Source organism: Carassius carassius, chromosome 43, assembly GCF_963082965.1.
Source record: "Carassius carassius chromosome 43, fCarCar2.1, whole genome shotgun sequence".
NCBI classification, from domain to species: Eukaryota; Metazoa; Chordata; class Actinopteri; order Cypriniformes; family Cyprinidae; genus Carassius; species Carassius carassius.
In genome coordinates, this window is record NC_081797.1 from 1,372,118 (window position 1) to 1,388,211 (window position 16,094).

General features: G+C 35.4%; 1 protein-coding gene across 1 annotated transcript in view; it reads right to left on the reverse strand.

The window, feature by feature from the left end:
- LOC132125034 (protein kinase C-binding protein NELL2) overlaps nucleotides 1-16,094 on the reverse strand; it is a 114,462-nt gene that overhangs the window by 51,193 nt on the left and 47,175 nt on the right. Inside the window, exon 13 of the mRNA XM_059536246.1 lies at nucleotides 11,996-12,121. Coding sequence (XP_059392229.1) covers nucleotides 11,996-12,121 — 126 coding nt within the window. The remainder of the gene's footprint in view (nucleotides 1-11,995; nucleotides 12,122-16,094) is intronic.

The window sequence follows — 16,094 nt, forward strand, 5'->3', positions numbered from 1 at the left end:
GAGTCAACTCATAAAAAGTTTGTTTGATATGAGTATAAAATCATACCATCACTTACTTCCTCTGAAGTCTAAAACAGCATGCTTAGATGCTTCAGATTAATATTTGCGCTGTATATTTGTCTGTTTTTCAGCTGTAGGAAGCACTGCGTCACTCTAAACCGGCCTGAAAGCCATCAGTGTCATTCAGAGCTTGTCCTGAGTTACATTTCCCTCATGCAAACTGGAAATGACAGTTTCAATCCCAAAGAGATGAATGCAGCAGACTGCATTATCACACACACACACACAGAGAGAGAGAGAGAGAGATGAGAGGACGAGCTGAAGGTCAGAGGCGTCACACCTGTGTGTGGATGGAGACACTGCTGAGCACCTGTCATTCATGCAGTCCGCAGATAAACAATCAATTATGTACAGGCAGTCACGAGGGACACCTCTGCAACATCTGTCTCAAATCACACACATGCATTCATCTTAAAAACAGTTCGGCTGATTTGCAAAAAAAACATAATATTATCATATTTTTCATAAATAAGGGTGATGTATCTGCCAGCTTTAAAGCACTTTTTTCATTTTTTCATTTTTACTGCATTGAAAAAATACCAAGGTTAATATGAAAAGAAAAAGATAATGATTTTGTTTTTTATTTTATTTATTTATTTATTTATTTGCATTTATATTTAACAGGGTTAGTATGAAAAGGATGTCATGTTTATTATTATTTTTTATTTATACCTTTTCTGTGACAGTATAAAAACAACGTAATAAATTTTTTTTTTTTTTTATTAATTCTTTATTCATTCATTCATTCTCTTTTTTGCTTTTTTACTTGTTTTGTTTGTTTTTTAACAGGGACAGTATGAAATATTATGATGCCATTGTTATCTATAATTTTTTGTGAATTTTTGCTTTTGTTTTTTTCCACATTATATATATATATCTTAAAATATATATGTATCAATTATATACAGTGTGTATCAGCTTTAATGCCCTTATTAAAATTATTGAAAAATATTAAAAACATATAATTTAATTTATATATATATACTGTACAAACCAAAAGTTTGGAAACATTACTATTTTTAATGTTTTTGAAAGAAGATTCTTCTGCTCATCAAGCCTGTATTTATTTGATCAAAAATACAGAAAAAAAATGTATATTGTGAAATATTATTACAATTTAAAATAATTGTTTTTAAATTTATTATACTTTAAATGATCATTTATTTCTGTGATGCAAAGCTGAATTTTTAGGATCATTATCACATGATCCTTTAGAAATCATTCTAATGTGATGATTCATTATCAAAGTTGGAAACAGTTCTGCTGCTTCATATTTTTTCAGAACATGTGATACTTTTTTAGGATACTTTGATCAATAAAAAGTAAAAAAAAAAAAAAAAAAAAAAGAAGCTATGTTTTTAAAATATAAATATGTTGTAATAACAATATACACTACTGGTCACTAATTTGGGGTCAGTAATTTTTTATTTATTCCTTTTTAAAAAAAATAAAATCAATACTTTTATTCAGCAAGGATGTGTTAAATTGATAAAAAGTGATAGTAAAGAAAATATATTATTAGAATATATATTATTAGAATTTTTTATTTTTATTTTGAATAAATGCAGTTCTTTTTAACCTTTTATTGATCAAATATATGAGACAGCAGAACTGTTTCCAACACTCATAATAAATCAGAATATTAGAATGATTTGTAAATGATCATGTGATCGACTGATGTTACATGTGACACTGAAGCTGGAGGAATGATGCTGAAAATTCAGCTTTGCATCACAGGAATAAATTATTTTTTAAAGTATATTCAAATAGAAAACTATTATTTTAAGTTGTAATAATATTTCACAATATTACTGTTTTTTCTGTATTTTTTATCAAATAAATGCAGGCTTGATGAGCAGAAGAAACTTCTTTCAAAAACATTAAAAATAGTAATGTTTCCAAACTTTTGGTCTGTACTGTATATATATATATAATCAAATGAACAAAAATAAAAAATGAACCATTAAAAACAAATTAAAACTATTTAGCATTGTTAGATTAAAAAAATGCAAAAGCACATAATAAAAATACAAAACAAATTGTACTGAAATTTTAATAAATCAAAACTATAGGAACATTTAAAAACAAACAAAAATGAATAAAAATGACAAAATCGCATAACAAAATTACTTAAATATCTGACTGAAATAAATATTATTATTGTTAATAACTTTAATATATAATACTTTTTACAAATCTATATAATAAATAATACTAAAATAACAAAACATCCCTTAAAAAGGATACATTTACTTGAAAATTAAAGTTTTGTAAGATTTGTTGTTTTCAGATAATAGATTTCAGAAAATACATCTTGGAATGCATTTGTTGTGTGTGTGTGTGTGTGTGTGTGTGTGTGTGTGTGTGTGTGTGTGTGTGTGTGTGTGTCTGTGTGTGTGTGTGTGTGTGTGTGTCTGTGTGTGTGTGTGTGTGTGTGTGTGTGTCTGTATGTGTGTGTGTGTGTGTGTGTGTGTGTGTGTGTGTGTCTGTGTGTGTGTGTGTGTGTCTGTATGTGTGTGTGTGTGTGTGTGTGTCTGTGTCTGTGTGTGTGTGTGTGTCTGTCTGTATGTGTGTGTGTGTGTGTGTGTGTGTGTGTGTGTGTGTGTGTGTGTGTCTGTATGTGTGTGTGTGTGTGTTCCTTTTTTTAAACTGAATTCAAGATATCATCTCTGAAAACAAGTCTTAATGTCTACCAATATTTCCTTCTCAAGTAAATTTGTATTACATATTTCTTTCTAAATATATTTACAAAAACCTGCAGTATTTTTGTCTCATTTTCAGTAATATATATATATATATATTAGTATTTTCAGATAGATTTTTTGCAGCGCTGCATGTTGAATTGAGCTTTATGTTTTGCGGCGTCCTCTCAGCTAGTCTTGGTCATCATTAACCTTCATATAATCTTGTGAAAGCAACAGAACATTCAGTTATAAAGATTCTCCTCCGACTACAAGTTGGGCTCATTTTTTATTCTCCTGAAAGCGTCTGAAATTTGGGTCTGAATGAAAGTCGTTCGATCAAAAGAGGAAGTCTTGGCCAAAGCAGCCTGGCTCTCGAACTCTAAAATCAGGGGTTTTATTTCCCATAATCCCGCTGCCGCTGCCCTGACAAAACTGCAAGGCTCTGTGTACGACTCCTCCGCAAGAAATGAACAGCATCCAGGAGCCGGACACATATGAGGGGAGATGCAGGACCGCCAGCGGCCACTCTGAATTGGTCCTTTCTAATCCGTGGCGGTGAAGAATGGGCCATGGACACACACACACACACACACACACGGCAGTGTGGAGTCAGCCGATTCTGGTATCTCAGATAACACCTTTCTTACACACCGCAGGAAAGACTAATAACAGAGCCAGAGATTATGGGCTAATCGTCAGGTGCATTGGAAACACTCGAGGGCCCCAAACACACACACACACACACACACAGAGGAAAGACAATCTCTTGTTTCTACTAGACAGCAATGAGATTAAATGAAGTGCAACTGAAGACTGAAGAAACAGTTCAGGCTAAAATAAAAGTGCATTGTATGTTTTTTTATTGTTTGCATAAAACAAACGCATCCTTTTGTGTTTCACAGAAGAAAGTACAGTAAGTATATATATATTTATATATTTAAAATCTTACTCCATATTTTTGTTTTGCTCTACTTGAGATGCAGAATGACTGAAATAAGTCTTGTTTTCTGAAAAATCTATCAAATATAAGTGAGTTTATATTTAAAACAAGAAGAAAAGACCTGCCAGGGGGAGTCAGAAAAATAAACTTCATTCAAAGGGAAAAAAAACTTTATCTATTTTCGCCTACATGAACTCAGTGCAATGGATAAAAAGCATCAGCCAAGTGCATAAATGAAGCTGTTAAATTAGCACTGTTCTTTATAATAACCACCAACTACATAGTAGAATCCATAAGTACATAAACGCTTCAGCTCATCTGTATTTGTCAGATCCGAGGTGCTTTAACATATGAGCGCTTGCATTAACGCCTGGCGACTCCAGCTCAGAACTGCAAGCTCAGTCATAAATCCAGCGGCCATCTGCAAACGACCAGTCAAACATTTATCAATATAGTTTTTCCAGGAAAAAACTGCTGCGCTCGGCATTTCACAACTAATTAGCTTCTCCACAGAGAAGGAGAGAAAGCGTTTCATTAGCGCTAGCAGGGTCGTCGCAGGTCTGGATTAGCCGTGTGTGAAGTGTGTTTGCGTGGAGCATGAGGAAAACCTCTCTCTGGGCTTCTGTCTTAAGCAAACAGAGCTATTCATTACAGCACCTGTGGCGTTAATATGAGGAAGTGGCGTAGAACTTCATTTCGCTCTCTCCTCAAAGCTGCGGCACGCGAGATGTTCCACATTTGAGGCATGAGAGCGGCTGTCTCATTAAAATTTAGGCGGTTTTGGGGCAATGTATGGGCGCCTTTTGATTACGTACAGCTGGCGTGCATTGGGAGAGGGTTTTTATTCTCATTTTTTATGAAGTGGAGCTCAAAAAGAGGGGGTTGAAATTAAAGTAGCAGTGGGACTAGCGGAGGAGAAGTTGGCAGAGCGGAGCGAAGCCTGGCACCGGTTCGCTTTGAAACAATAGAATCCGCAAGGACAGAGAAACCAATGCAGACGTACGAATATTCCCAGAATATCATCCAAAGCAGCTTTTTACATAATGAAACACCCCAGCAACACAAAACTCTGGAAATCTTTTATCTTTTATTTTCATGCATCAAATGAAACTGCAATCTAGTTGCTTGAGCAGCTTTATGTAGCAGTATTGGCAATGGCATGATTTTTGTGCGGGACTTTCTTTTTTGTTTGTCCCACCAATGTCAGATGGGGTCGTTATTTGTGTAATTACATTGATGAATTTGGCAGAAGCATTTATCCAGAAAGTGCATTCAAGGTGCATTGTCCATGCATTCTCTAAAAAAATCGAACCCACAACCTTGGATTTGCTCACTGCCCAATGATTGATGTTCAGATTAGTTAACATGTTGCTATATTATTGCTAGGGTCAGAGGCGTAAAACACGGGATGACAGGATGCAATAATTAATTATTCATGACAAACAATGATGATATCTGAGGCACCTCAGTCGTGGTATCGCTGGCCCGAGACTCAAACCCACAACCTTAGGGTTAAGAGTCAAACTCTCTAACCATTAGGCCATGACTTCCCCCAGCAACATGTTTACCAATGAAACCTTATAAGTAACATTTTGGCCTTATCATTTATGTACCTTTGAAAAATTGCCCCCCCCCCCCTCTGTCAGATGATATTTATGCCCTTGGATATGGATGATCTTGATGGTTGCTAGGGTGTTAATGTGTTGCGATGTTGGTAAGGTGTTCTGGGTTGTTGCTAGGGTGATAACATATTGATATATCATATCTAGACTGTTCTAGCATGTTGGTTGCTAGAATGTCAATGTGTACATGTCATTATTAGGGTGTTCTGGGTGGTTTCTAGGGCATTTATAAGGTATGATTGATGTGGTAACATATTGCTATATCATTGCTAGGGTGTTTTAGATAGTTGCTAGGGCCTTAACATGTTGCAATGTTGTTTAGGTGTTCTGGGGGGTTTCTAGGGCATTGATAAGGTTACCAGTGTGGTAACATTTTGTTAATGTATTTCATTGCTAGGGTGTTCTGGATGGTTGCTAGTGCATTGATGGGGTTGCTAGGGTGATTACATGTTGCTACATCTTTGTTGCTATATCAGAGTCATTTATATGCAGTTGCTAGGATGTATTGTTCTTAGGTGTTCTTTATTAGCATGTTTTTCTAGGATGTAAATGGGTTGCTTTATTGTTTTACGGTTTTGTGGGTGGTTACTATGGTGGTAATATGTCGCTATACCATTTTTGGAGTGTTCTGGTTGGTTGTTAGGGTGGTAACATGTTTCTATATCTTTGTTAGGGAGTTCTGGGTGGTTGCTAGGGTTGTAATTTGTTGCTATGCCATTGATAGTTGTTCTGGGCGGATGCTAGGATGTTAATGTGTTGCTATATCATTGCTAAGATATTCTAAATGGTTGTTAGCACATCACTACACCATTGCTAGTGTGACTGTCATGATGTCTCCAAGCAGGTTTCCAGAGCACTACTCATGGATCATTTGTCAGGGAAACAGGAAACCCTGTCACAAATTGATGCCACTGGTTGATCCAAAGTGACATGTAGGGCGGAAAAACAAGTCAGCAAAGTGTGTCAAACTGCACCACTGCTCTGACTCAATGAACTTTTACTTTTTCATATGAGCGTTCAGGGTAAGCAACTTCCTGCAATTAAAGGGCATGTATTCTCAGTGCTTCTGTAAGGTGCTTTATGGTCTTATTATTCACTTTCTTTTCATAAGCAACAGCTCATGCCGGAGTCGAGGGCTTTGGTATCCCAGCACACACAGAGACTGTGATTACAGCTGTATGGCTTCATCTCGGTGAGTCAATGTGAGGCTGACAAACTCTTGACTGTGACGAGAATCTGACTGTGTCATTACAGCAGGGAGTCGGCTTAATCACACGAACTGATGGATTCTGGGAATGCCGGGCTCTTGTAGCTCACAGACATTTTAATATCGATCCATGCAATAGAATGGAATCCATCAGTACTTTCATATTCATCTCTGGGGGGATGCAAGGAATTAAACATTAAAACTGTTTATCAGTTTTTGGTGAGGTGCTTTGGGATGCTCTCTACCACCGACATGCAGCTCAATCAATAACTCCACAGAGGAGAGAAATACAGTGCACTCGGCTCTATAAAAGCTGTTTTCTTTTTAAAAGACCGTTTAAAACCTTGAAGGACACGAAACATTTGATGTTGCACCAAGATAAATCTAGACTATCATAATAAAGGCATTTATCTGTGGTTTGTAGGGTGTTATCATTGCTAGGGTGTTCTGGGTGGTTGCTAGGGCATTAATGGGATTGCTAGGATGGTAACATATTGCTGTATCATTGCTAGGGTGTTTTGAGAGGTTTCTAGAGTGTAAATATGTTACTAGTATCATTGCTTCGGTGTTCAGGATGGTTGCTAGGTAGGGGTGTAACGATTCACTCGTTTTCTCGATGCATCGATTACAAACCCTGTCGATTCATATGCATCGATCTTGAAACATGATTTTTGAATCGTGAATCACCGATCTTGGACAGTAATCGATTCAAAATGCTAAGAATCGAATGAATCGCGATTTCTATAGCAATTCAATGCTTTCAAAATGTATACACATTAAATTACTACACGCACGAATTAATGGAGACCTTGAAGAGTGTTCGTGAATCGTGCCTCTTATCTGTCCTTCACGCGCTCCACTGTTTACCGACTGAGGCCGTCACAGGATTGCGCTCGCGCTCCGTTCGTCTCTGACGCAGCTGACGTGTGATCTATAGCAGTGGTTCCCAAACTTTTCCATTCTACGACCCACCTAGACAAGTGTAATCTATTTCACGACCCACCAAAATATATATATATAAAAAAAATAAGAAAACGATTGACATTACTTTAAGCCTAATCTTAAAAGTTTGATGACAGAAATTAAGTATTTAATAAAAATAACAAATTTTCACTACTAATATTTCAGTTTTAATTTTTGTTTACAGACGTTAAAATATGTAGTGTTCATAAAAACGTGAAGCAGGCTCACTCTAGTGAACTGTAATCTGCGCTGCTGTGTTTTGTTGCAGAAAATACATTCATGATCTTCCGTTTGTGTCGGCGAGAACGGAGCACAATCCAACACTTATTTAGAAAAGCATGAGAAGCAAAGCAGAGCTATCTAACACAGTTTTGAGATTAAAATAATTGTGAAATTGGTAAAAAATTATAATAAACAGATGTGTCTCATTTTAAATAATAATAAAAAAAATATATTTATTTTTGTGATGGTTAAATAAATGTTCAGCAATATCTTCAAAAGACTTCTGAACTTTGGCAAATTTTTCTCTAAACAGAGATGATACATCAAGGAAATATTGCAAACTTTTGTACATTTTGTTATGTGGAAATGTTTAAATCTTGTAGTGTTACAATTAATCCTGCATTTGTGCCCTGCTTATGGAATTACATTTGTTTCAATAATAATGAACGAAACTTTATAAAACTGAACGTAACTTTTTCAGAAACTATCAAAAATATGCCATTACAAAAGAAGAAAAACACTATGAAAATGAAAAAAAATTAACTCAGTCGCACAAATTTAACAGGCTCTTCAAATATGCTTCATTCTTTGTTAATGTTTTTCAAAGATTCGTTTTCGCTAATCGTGGATTCTGAATTCATTGCTACAGATTTCGCTTACGTTTCGCAGTTTTTCGTTTGGTGTTTTGACACAAACATCTCATGGGGGTGGTGTTAACAGTGATCTACTCTGATTGGATAGTGAGCTTTTGATGGACAGGTGCTCTCTGACCGGGAAGTACAGACGCCACCCAGTGGCCTCTCTCGTCCTTCACTGTCGTCGCTCCTCTTTTGTATACTTCCTATCTCCTCCGGGGTTCTCGAGACCGGTGAGTGTTGCAGGTGTCGCTCATTTCCCAATCACTCCACGGCTCTCGGCCCCGCCCCACTCGTCACATTCGTGCAGCCCTAGACTGAACTGTGTGAGTGTGTGTGTGTGTTTTTATTGAAACGCAAATTTAGCTGCAGCCAAGTGACTTTGTGTGACCCACCTTGTTCCATTCTGTGACCCACAAGTGGGTCGCGACCCACAGTTTGAAAACCCCTGATCTATAGGACTCGTGGCCAGTAATGCTAACTTTTCTGTAGTTTGTCAATGGCTCTCTGCATCTTACCGACGGAGTTACCGGAGCCGTCGACAGCTGTATTTATTGCATGGACGGAGCAGAAATGTAAGCGTCTAAATCATATGCACAGATCCATTAAATGATAAATGTGTTTAAAAAATGCGGATGAACCGAATATACGAAGGAAACTGAAAGTAGCGTTTGTTTCATTAGCAAACAGACATCTGGCACGTTTTCTCTCAGAATCATTCGCTGATGGAGAGGAAAAGTTAAATAGAGATGAAGACGTTTTCACACTGAAAGAGAAGCGATCTCGCTCTCATAGACGTGCCAGGCTATCTGCAGCTAAACTGAATAAAAGCAGAATGAACTGATGAAACCCACAAACAATTTATGAATGATGCAGTACTAATTGACATTTATTACAGTACAGAAACTATAAAGTATATTTTCTACCTTATTCTGTGCAGAAAATTTAAATAATTGCTAATTAAATGTAGCCTAGTATATAAAACAATCATAAAACTGCCATTAGGAAAAAAATATCGATTACAAATGATTGATTATTGTCCAGCAGTGTATTTGATTTATTACAGCTAATTAAAAGTAATTAAAAAAGAAGATAATTCCTTTTTATAAAAATAAATAATAAATAATAATAATAATAATAATAATAATTATTATTATTATTATTATTATTATTATTATTATTATTATTGTATAGGCTACATACATAAAATGATTGTATTTGACCTTTCTGTCACTTCTGAAATTATGGCTACGCCCCTGGTGTGACAAAATGTTAGCTTATACATAATACTCTTTAAGCTCTTTTTTAAAAACTTGGCTTACATACATTTTTATGTATGCCATGTCGCATCATTAAACTAGCATTTAACAATGGACAAAAGGTTGTTGGTTTTATTTTATTTTTATTTTTATTTTTTTTTAACCTATGGTTCTCTAACCATAAATGCTACTGTAATTTGCCCCTGACTAAGCATTTAAAGAATTTAGTAGAAGCATTTAAATAATCCCGTGAATGCACTTAAAGAATGCAGAATCGAATCGTTATAATCGAATCGAATCGAATTTAATTGTGAATCGAATCGAATTGAATCGTTCTAAATTTGCAAAAATCGTTCTTGAATCGAATCGAAAACCTATGAATCGTAATCGAATCGAATCGCTGCCTTGCCAAAGATTCACAGCCCTATTGCTAGGGCATTGGCGGGGGGATTACATTGCTAGGGTGAAAACATGTTGACATCATTGCTATGGTGTTCTGGGTGGTTGCTAGGGTTTGAATGTGTTGCAGTGTTGTAAGGGTGTTCTGGGTGGTTGTGATAACATGTTGCTATATCATTGTTAGGGTGTTCTGGATGGCTGTTAGGGTGATAACGTTGCAATGTTGTTAGGGAGTTCTGGGTGGTTGCTGTGATGTTAATGTGTTGCAGTATTTATGTTGCTATATCATTGTTGGGGTGTTCTGGGTGGTTGCTACGGTGATAATATGCTGCAATGTTGTTAGGGAGTTCTGGGTGTTTGGTAAGATGTTAATGTGTTGCAGTATTGTTGTTACCATGTTTTGAGTGGTTGCTATGGCATTGATTGGGGTCGCCTGGGTGATGACATGTTGCTATATCATTGTTAGGGTGTTCTGGGTGGTTATTAAGGTATTCATATGCAGTTTCTAGGGTGACAACATGATGCTAAATCATTGTGGGTGGTTGATACATCAACATGTTTCTGTATCATTGCTAGAAAAGCTGTTTTCTTGGTGAAACCCTTGAAGGACACGGAGCACTTCATGCTGCACTGAGATTAATCTAGACTATCATAAAAAAAAGCCTCTGGTGGCAGACCACTCTTAAGTTTCATCGTACTGGGTTTTTTATATTGCTTCGTTTGAATGTACAACTGAGTGCCGCTGTGCTTGAATGAACCTAATTGGCTTGTTTATTTTATTAGCCTGACTAATTACTAACAGGAAGTCGAAACACTCGCTGGTTATTCACATCCTGTTTTGTAGCCACAGTCCCAATAATCCATAAACTGCAATGATATGTGACGACTAAAACCACACACTTTCTGTAATAGTCTGGGCAATTAGTGGAGGAGCAACAGTAAACATTTGAAAATAATTAAAACAACAGTCCATCTACAGTGGAAATATGAAGTGACTGGTAGCTGGAAGATACGCTGTTTCAGCAGCTTAAGTAAAATGACAGAGAAGCACATCCTCTTTGTCAGCATTTAATGCTCCAAGATACCTGTGACGACCTGCAAGGTGCTGCTAGAAATACTACTGCAAAATGTTTTTATATTGATTTGATTTGATTGACAGCCAGCATTTAGAGTGAACATTTATGTGCAATGACAGGAAATGACTCTGCACACAATCTTAATGTTGTCTACTCTCACAGTTAAAATTAGATAATTTAAGTATTGAAGCAATACTGCAAAAGATATTTAAGATTTGATTTCATAGATTGTATATTTAAAATATTGTGTCCTACTACGATGGCAGATTTTTGCATATTTTAAGTACACACAAGTCAAACAAAATTGCCAGTTCAGAGTGCACTGAAATACACTTACAGTATATGCAAAATAGAGTATTTGAAAATAATTAGCATTTTATGCAGTTTTGCTTCTCAAGCAAGTTTATCTTGTTTCAAAAATGTTTTTAAAAGTGCCATATCTATGTTTATGCACACACACACACACACACACACACACACACACAAATAATTAAACTAATTTAGTTTTAATTTAATTTTAGTCATTTACAAATTATTTCAGTTTATCTGTGAATGTCATCAGTCAAATAATGCATTTTGCACTGATTTAATTAGTTGAATATGTTTTGCTCAGTGATTGGTTCATTTGTCTTGACTCTCTGTCCTGTGATTGGTCGAGTCTCTGACTGTGATAATGATCAGTGTGTATCTAATAGATCAGATAAATGAATATAATTAGAAGCCTAAAATAGCATAAATCTGAAACAGAGCAGGCCATAACTGCAGCATTCTGGCTGAAGTGCTTCATCTCTGTTAGTGTATTTGTAATGAGACAAAGCCAAAGAAACTGCAATCCTGTCATCATGCTTTCTCTCTCGTGCTGTTGATGTGGACAGAGTGGAGAAATGTTGGAGATGTTTAAGCAGCGGTGAATGTGATGGTTTGTCACCTGTACAGGAGTAATCGTCGATGCGGATGAACCCTGTGTGGCAGATGCACATGAAGGAGCCGGCGGTGTTCACACACTGTGTGTTCTCTCTGCAGTAGTGCCTCCCCTCCGCACACTCGTCGATATCTGCACAGAAAACATCACATCAGCTCAGACTCACACGCCGGGAGACTTTACATGCTGAGGACGGATAACGCTGAGTTTAGAGCCGCGAGTCAAAGTCTTTTACCACGGGGTGTCAGATATTTACAGTACAGGGTTATTATAGTTCACTAAAACTAAAACCTTGAAAAATAGTGTATATGTTACTTGAATTAAGCACTAACTAAAATGATAAAAATTTTAATAAAATCCTGTAAATTAAAATATTTATAGTATATATGAAAATGTATAATGATATAAAACATAACCATTTTATTTAATCTAGCTTCAAGGCAACATTTCTTAATTTTATGTTTTGTGTTTAATTTGATGTACTAAAATAAATAATATTTATATATGTCCCTGAAGCACAAAAGCAGTGTTAAGTAGCACAGGTGTATTTGCAGCAATAGCCAACAATGCATTGTATGGGTCAAAATTATACATTTTTCTTTAATGCTAAAAATCATTAGGATATTAAGTAAAGATCATGTTCCATGAAGATATTTTGTACTGTAAATATATAAAAACTTAGTAATATGCATCGCTAAGAACTTCATTTGAACAACTTTAAAGATGATTTTCTCAATATTTCGATTTTTTTGCTCCCTCAGATTCCAGATTTTTATAAATAGTTGTATCTCAGACAAATATTGTCCTCCGAACAAACCACACACCAATGGAGAGATGATTTATTCATGACGTATAAATCTCAATTTCAAAGAATTGACCTTCATGACTGGTTTTGTGCTGCAGGGTCACAATATGAGATACTTAACTTAACTTATTTGTAACTTAACAGCTGTAAAGGCATATTTATTATTAATAATAATAATAATGATAATAATAAAAAAAATACAAAAACACAACATAACTACTAAAATTACAAAATTACTCAAATGAAAACAGAAAATAAGTAGAAAGAGTAAAATAATATTTTCTTGTAAAATGCACAATTTGTTTTATTTACATTTTCTCTGTGTGTGTGTGTGTGTGTGTGTGTGTGTCTTAATATAAATATCTAATTACTTTAGTGTCTCTTAATTCAAAATGTTAAAATAACTATAAAAAATTTTTAATAATTTCCACAAATTAGTTATTTCGACTCACAGAAGGATCGAGTTTGAATCGATTTAATGAATCAGTTTGATTCCAGTTTTCTTATTATTTAAGATTCGGGGGGTTTTTTGCATTAAAATATTTTGAATCTATTTGGCAACACTGACTGCTTAGTTGATTATTTTAAATGATTTTAAATGGTTTATTGATGAAATGAACTGATTTATTGTTCCTCTGACTGAGGAACATTTATTAAGTAAACCAATCATTTCAGTTTAGAGCATAAATACTGATATATTGGCTATGGACATTTGTAGCTACAGTATTACAGCTGTTCTTTAAATCTAGAGTAAAAGTGCACAAGTCAAGGAGTTAAGACGCTTTTGTATTGGAATTAAGTGTCCGTCTGATGAATTCAGTGACTTTTTAAGAGATGATATCCATGACATTTCCAAGGAAAGTTTGGTGTGAAGCGAGGGCAGAGCGATCGGCCGCCTCATGTGTCATGACTCCTTGAATTTATCACAGGGAGATCAAATAAAAGGTATTAAATCAAATCTCATAGACTTACAGATCTAATAAAAAGCCTTATGAATTTTCACCAGCGCCGAACTGCTGCATTTGTGATAAATTCAGAGTGGCTTTATGGCTCAAGACTTCAAATGAAACTTTAACCCAATTTGCTTCGAACTGGTGTCCTTCAACATAACCTCCGCCGCTTCTCTTCTGTAATTCACTTAACTCGCGCTTCTTCTGCCAGTTATTCCTCAGGAAAACTTATCGGGAATTATCATCCTAATGAAAGGACTGGCATCCATTGCCAAGCGCGGTACAAACACACTGAACAGTTTTTCTGAAGCATGACATTCAGACTTCAAAGATCGCAGGCAATCAAGAAAGAGCTATTAAAACACAAATAAGAGAAAAGACACATGAATGAAATTATACACTGCATGAATATTTATATTCGGCATAACGTTGTGAATATTGCACAGATGCAACTTTTGATTATGAAAAACCTAAGAGCTTTATATGTATATGAGACACATAAAGTACTTCAATGTATGTGTGTGTATTAATTTTGTGTAAATAATTATAATACCCACAAGCCTTTTGATTAGTTATTTTTATATTATTGACATCTCTTGATTTAAAAAGCTAAAAGATTTCCGATGTTACTTGACTGAATTGACTCTTTAGAGCATGAATATTGAATGTTTGAGAAGTATGGAGACATGTTTATGAACAGTATTGCAGCGTCAGCGAAGACGAGCCGTCAGACTGGTGAAGTGGAGAATCAGGGCCAGAGCTTTGGTTTGCTGATAACGCTCCTTTCAGTTCATCTCCAGTGCATTAGCATGGAGGAGCGGTCGAGGACGAGGTTTGTGTGTGAGATAAAGGAAGAGAAGGGAAATTCATCTTCTTTTCTGAGTTCTGTTCCTTCTGTTCTCTCAGTGGAAGGACGATCAATCACAGCTAGCGTGTTCAGTTCTCTACTGGAGTAAATATGGATGGCATGGATAAACAGCCCAGATAAACCATCTAACCCACGCTGTGTCCAGCTTCTGATCTGATGATCATATCACCAACAGTTCAAATGTAGCACTTGGTTTTCAGAGTTGGGGAAAGTTACTTTTTAAAGTAATGCATTACAATATTGTGTTACTCCATGAAAAAGTAACTTATTGTGTTACTTAGTTACATTTTATGTTAAGTAATGCATTATGTTACTTTTGCTATACTTTTTTGTCACTTGTCACTTTTGTCTTTGGCTGGGCTTGCTTATTAGTTTTTTTGTTTTTTCATACAATTGAATTTTTATATTTTTAGTTTTAATTTAAAAAAATCTAAAAAAAAAAAAAAAAGTTTAGTAATTTTGTGTCTTTTGACATTTTTTTTTTGATTGTTTTATATATATATTGCCTTTCTAGTTTTTTTTTTTCATTTTAATTTCAGTTTAAGTTTTAGTTATTTTAGTACATCAAGAGAAATTTCACTTAGGCAACTAGCTTAAATACAAGTTGTTTAAGCTTATTTTATTTTATATAAGTTAAAGTTTATTTTATTTCAAGTAGTAGGAATATTTTTAATAGCTTCAGTTTTAGTAAACTATAATAAACCTGTTTGGAATAAGCCATTTAAGTTTCATTTTAACACATGTATAATGATTATAAACTGTAAACCTTTGTTATTTGAGTTTGGTTCATACTGCAGTTGTGGCCATATTTTAAATGAAAAGTCATGAGATTTGAAATGATAAATAATATTTGAATAGTTGTTAAGTTGTGATGTAAATCCATTGTGCTCTCTTAACCTCATGATTGTAGTTGCAGTTCATTATTAGTATTTAATACTGTTTTTCTCAGTCAGACTGCGATCCTTCAGAGGTTTCTGCTGTGGGTGACACGATGTGTTTCTGTCTGCTGATTTCTCACTCTATCTCTGGGCTCAGTGCTGTCTTTCTGCCGGCAGGAAGATAACATACGTGTGTTTTCCTGACAGACCTGCTGCTAAAAAAAACCTCACCTCCCACAGATCTGTGGCTGCTGTCCCAAACACACACACACACACACACACACCAGATATCAGCACAACTACATGTGCTCAGATTCATCTAGGTCACCGAACCACAGTCGGGCAGTCAGTCTAAACAAATATGACCCTTAATGGGGTCATATTAAGTTGCTAAAATGAACATTATGTTGTGTATTTGGTGTAATGAAATGTGTCTATGCGGTTTATTTTCCACATACTGAACATTATTGTTTCTCCTCTATGCCTTGCCTTTCTGAAATGCATCGATTTTTACAAAGCTCATCGTTATGAAAACGAGGTGTGCTCTGATTGGCCAGCAATCCAGTGTGTTGTGATTGGTTGAATGCCTCAAGCGTATGACGGA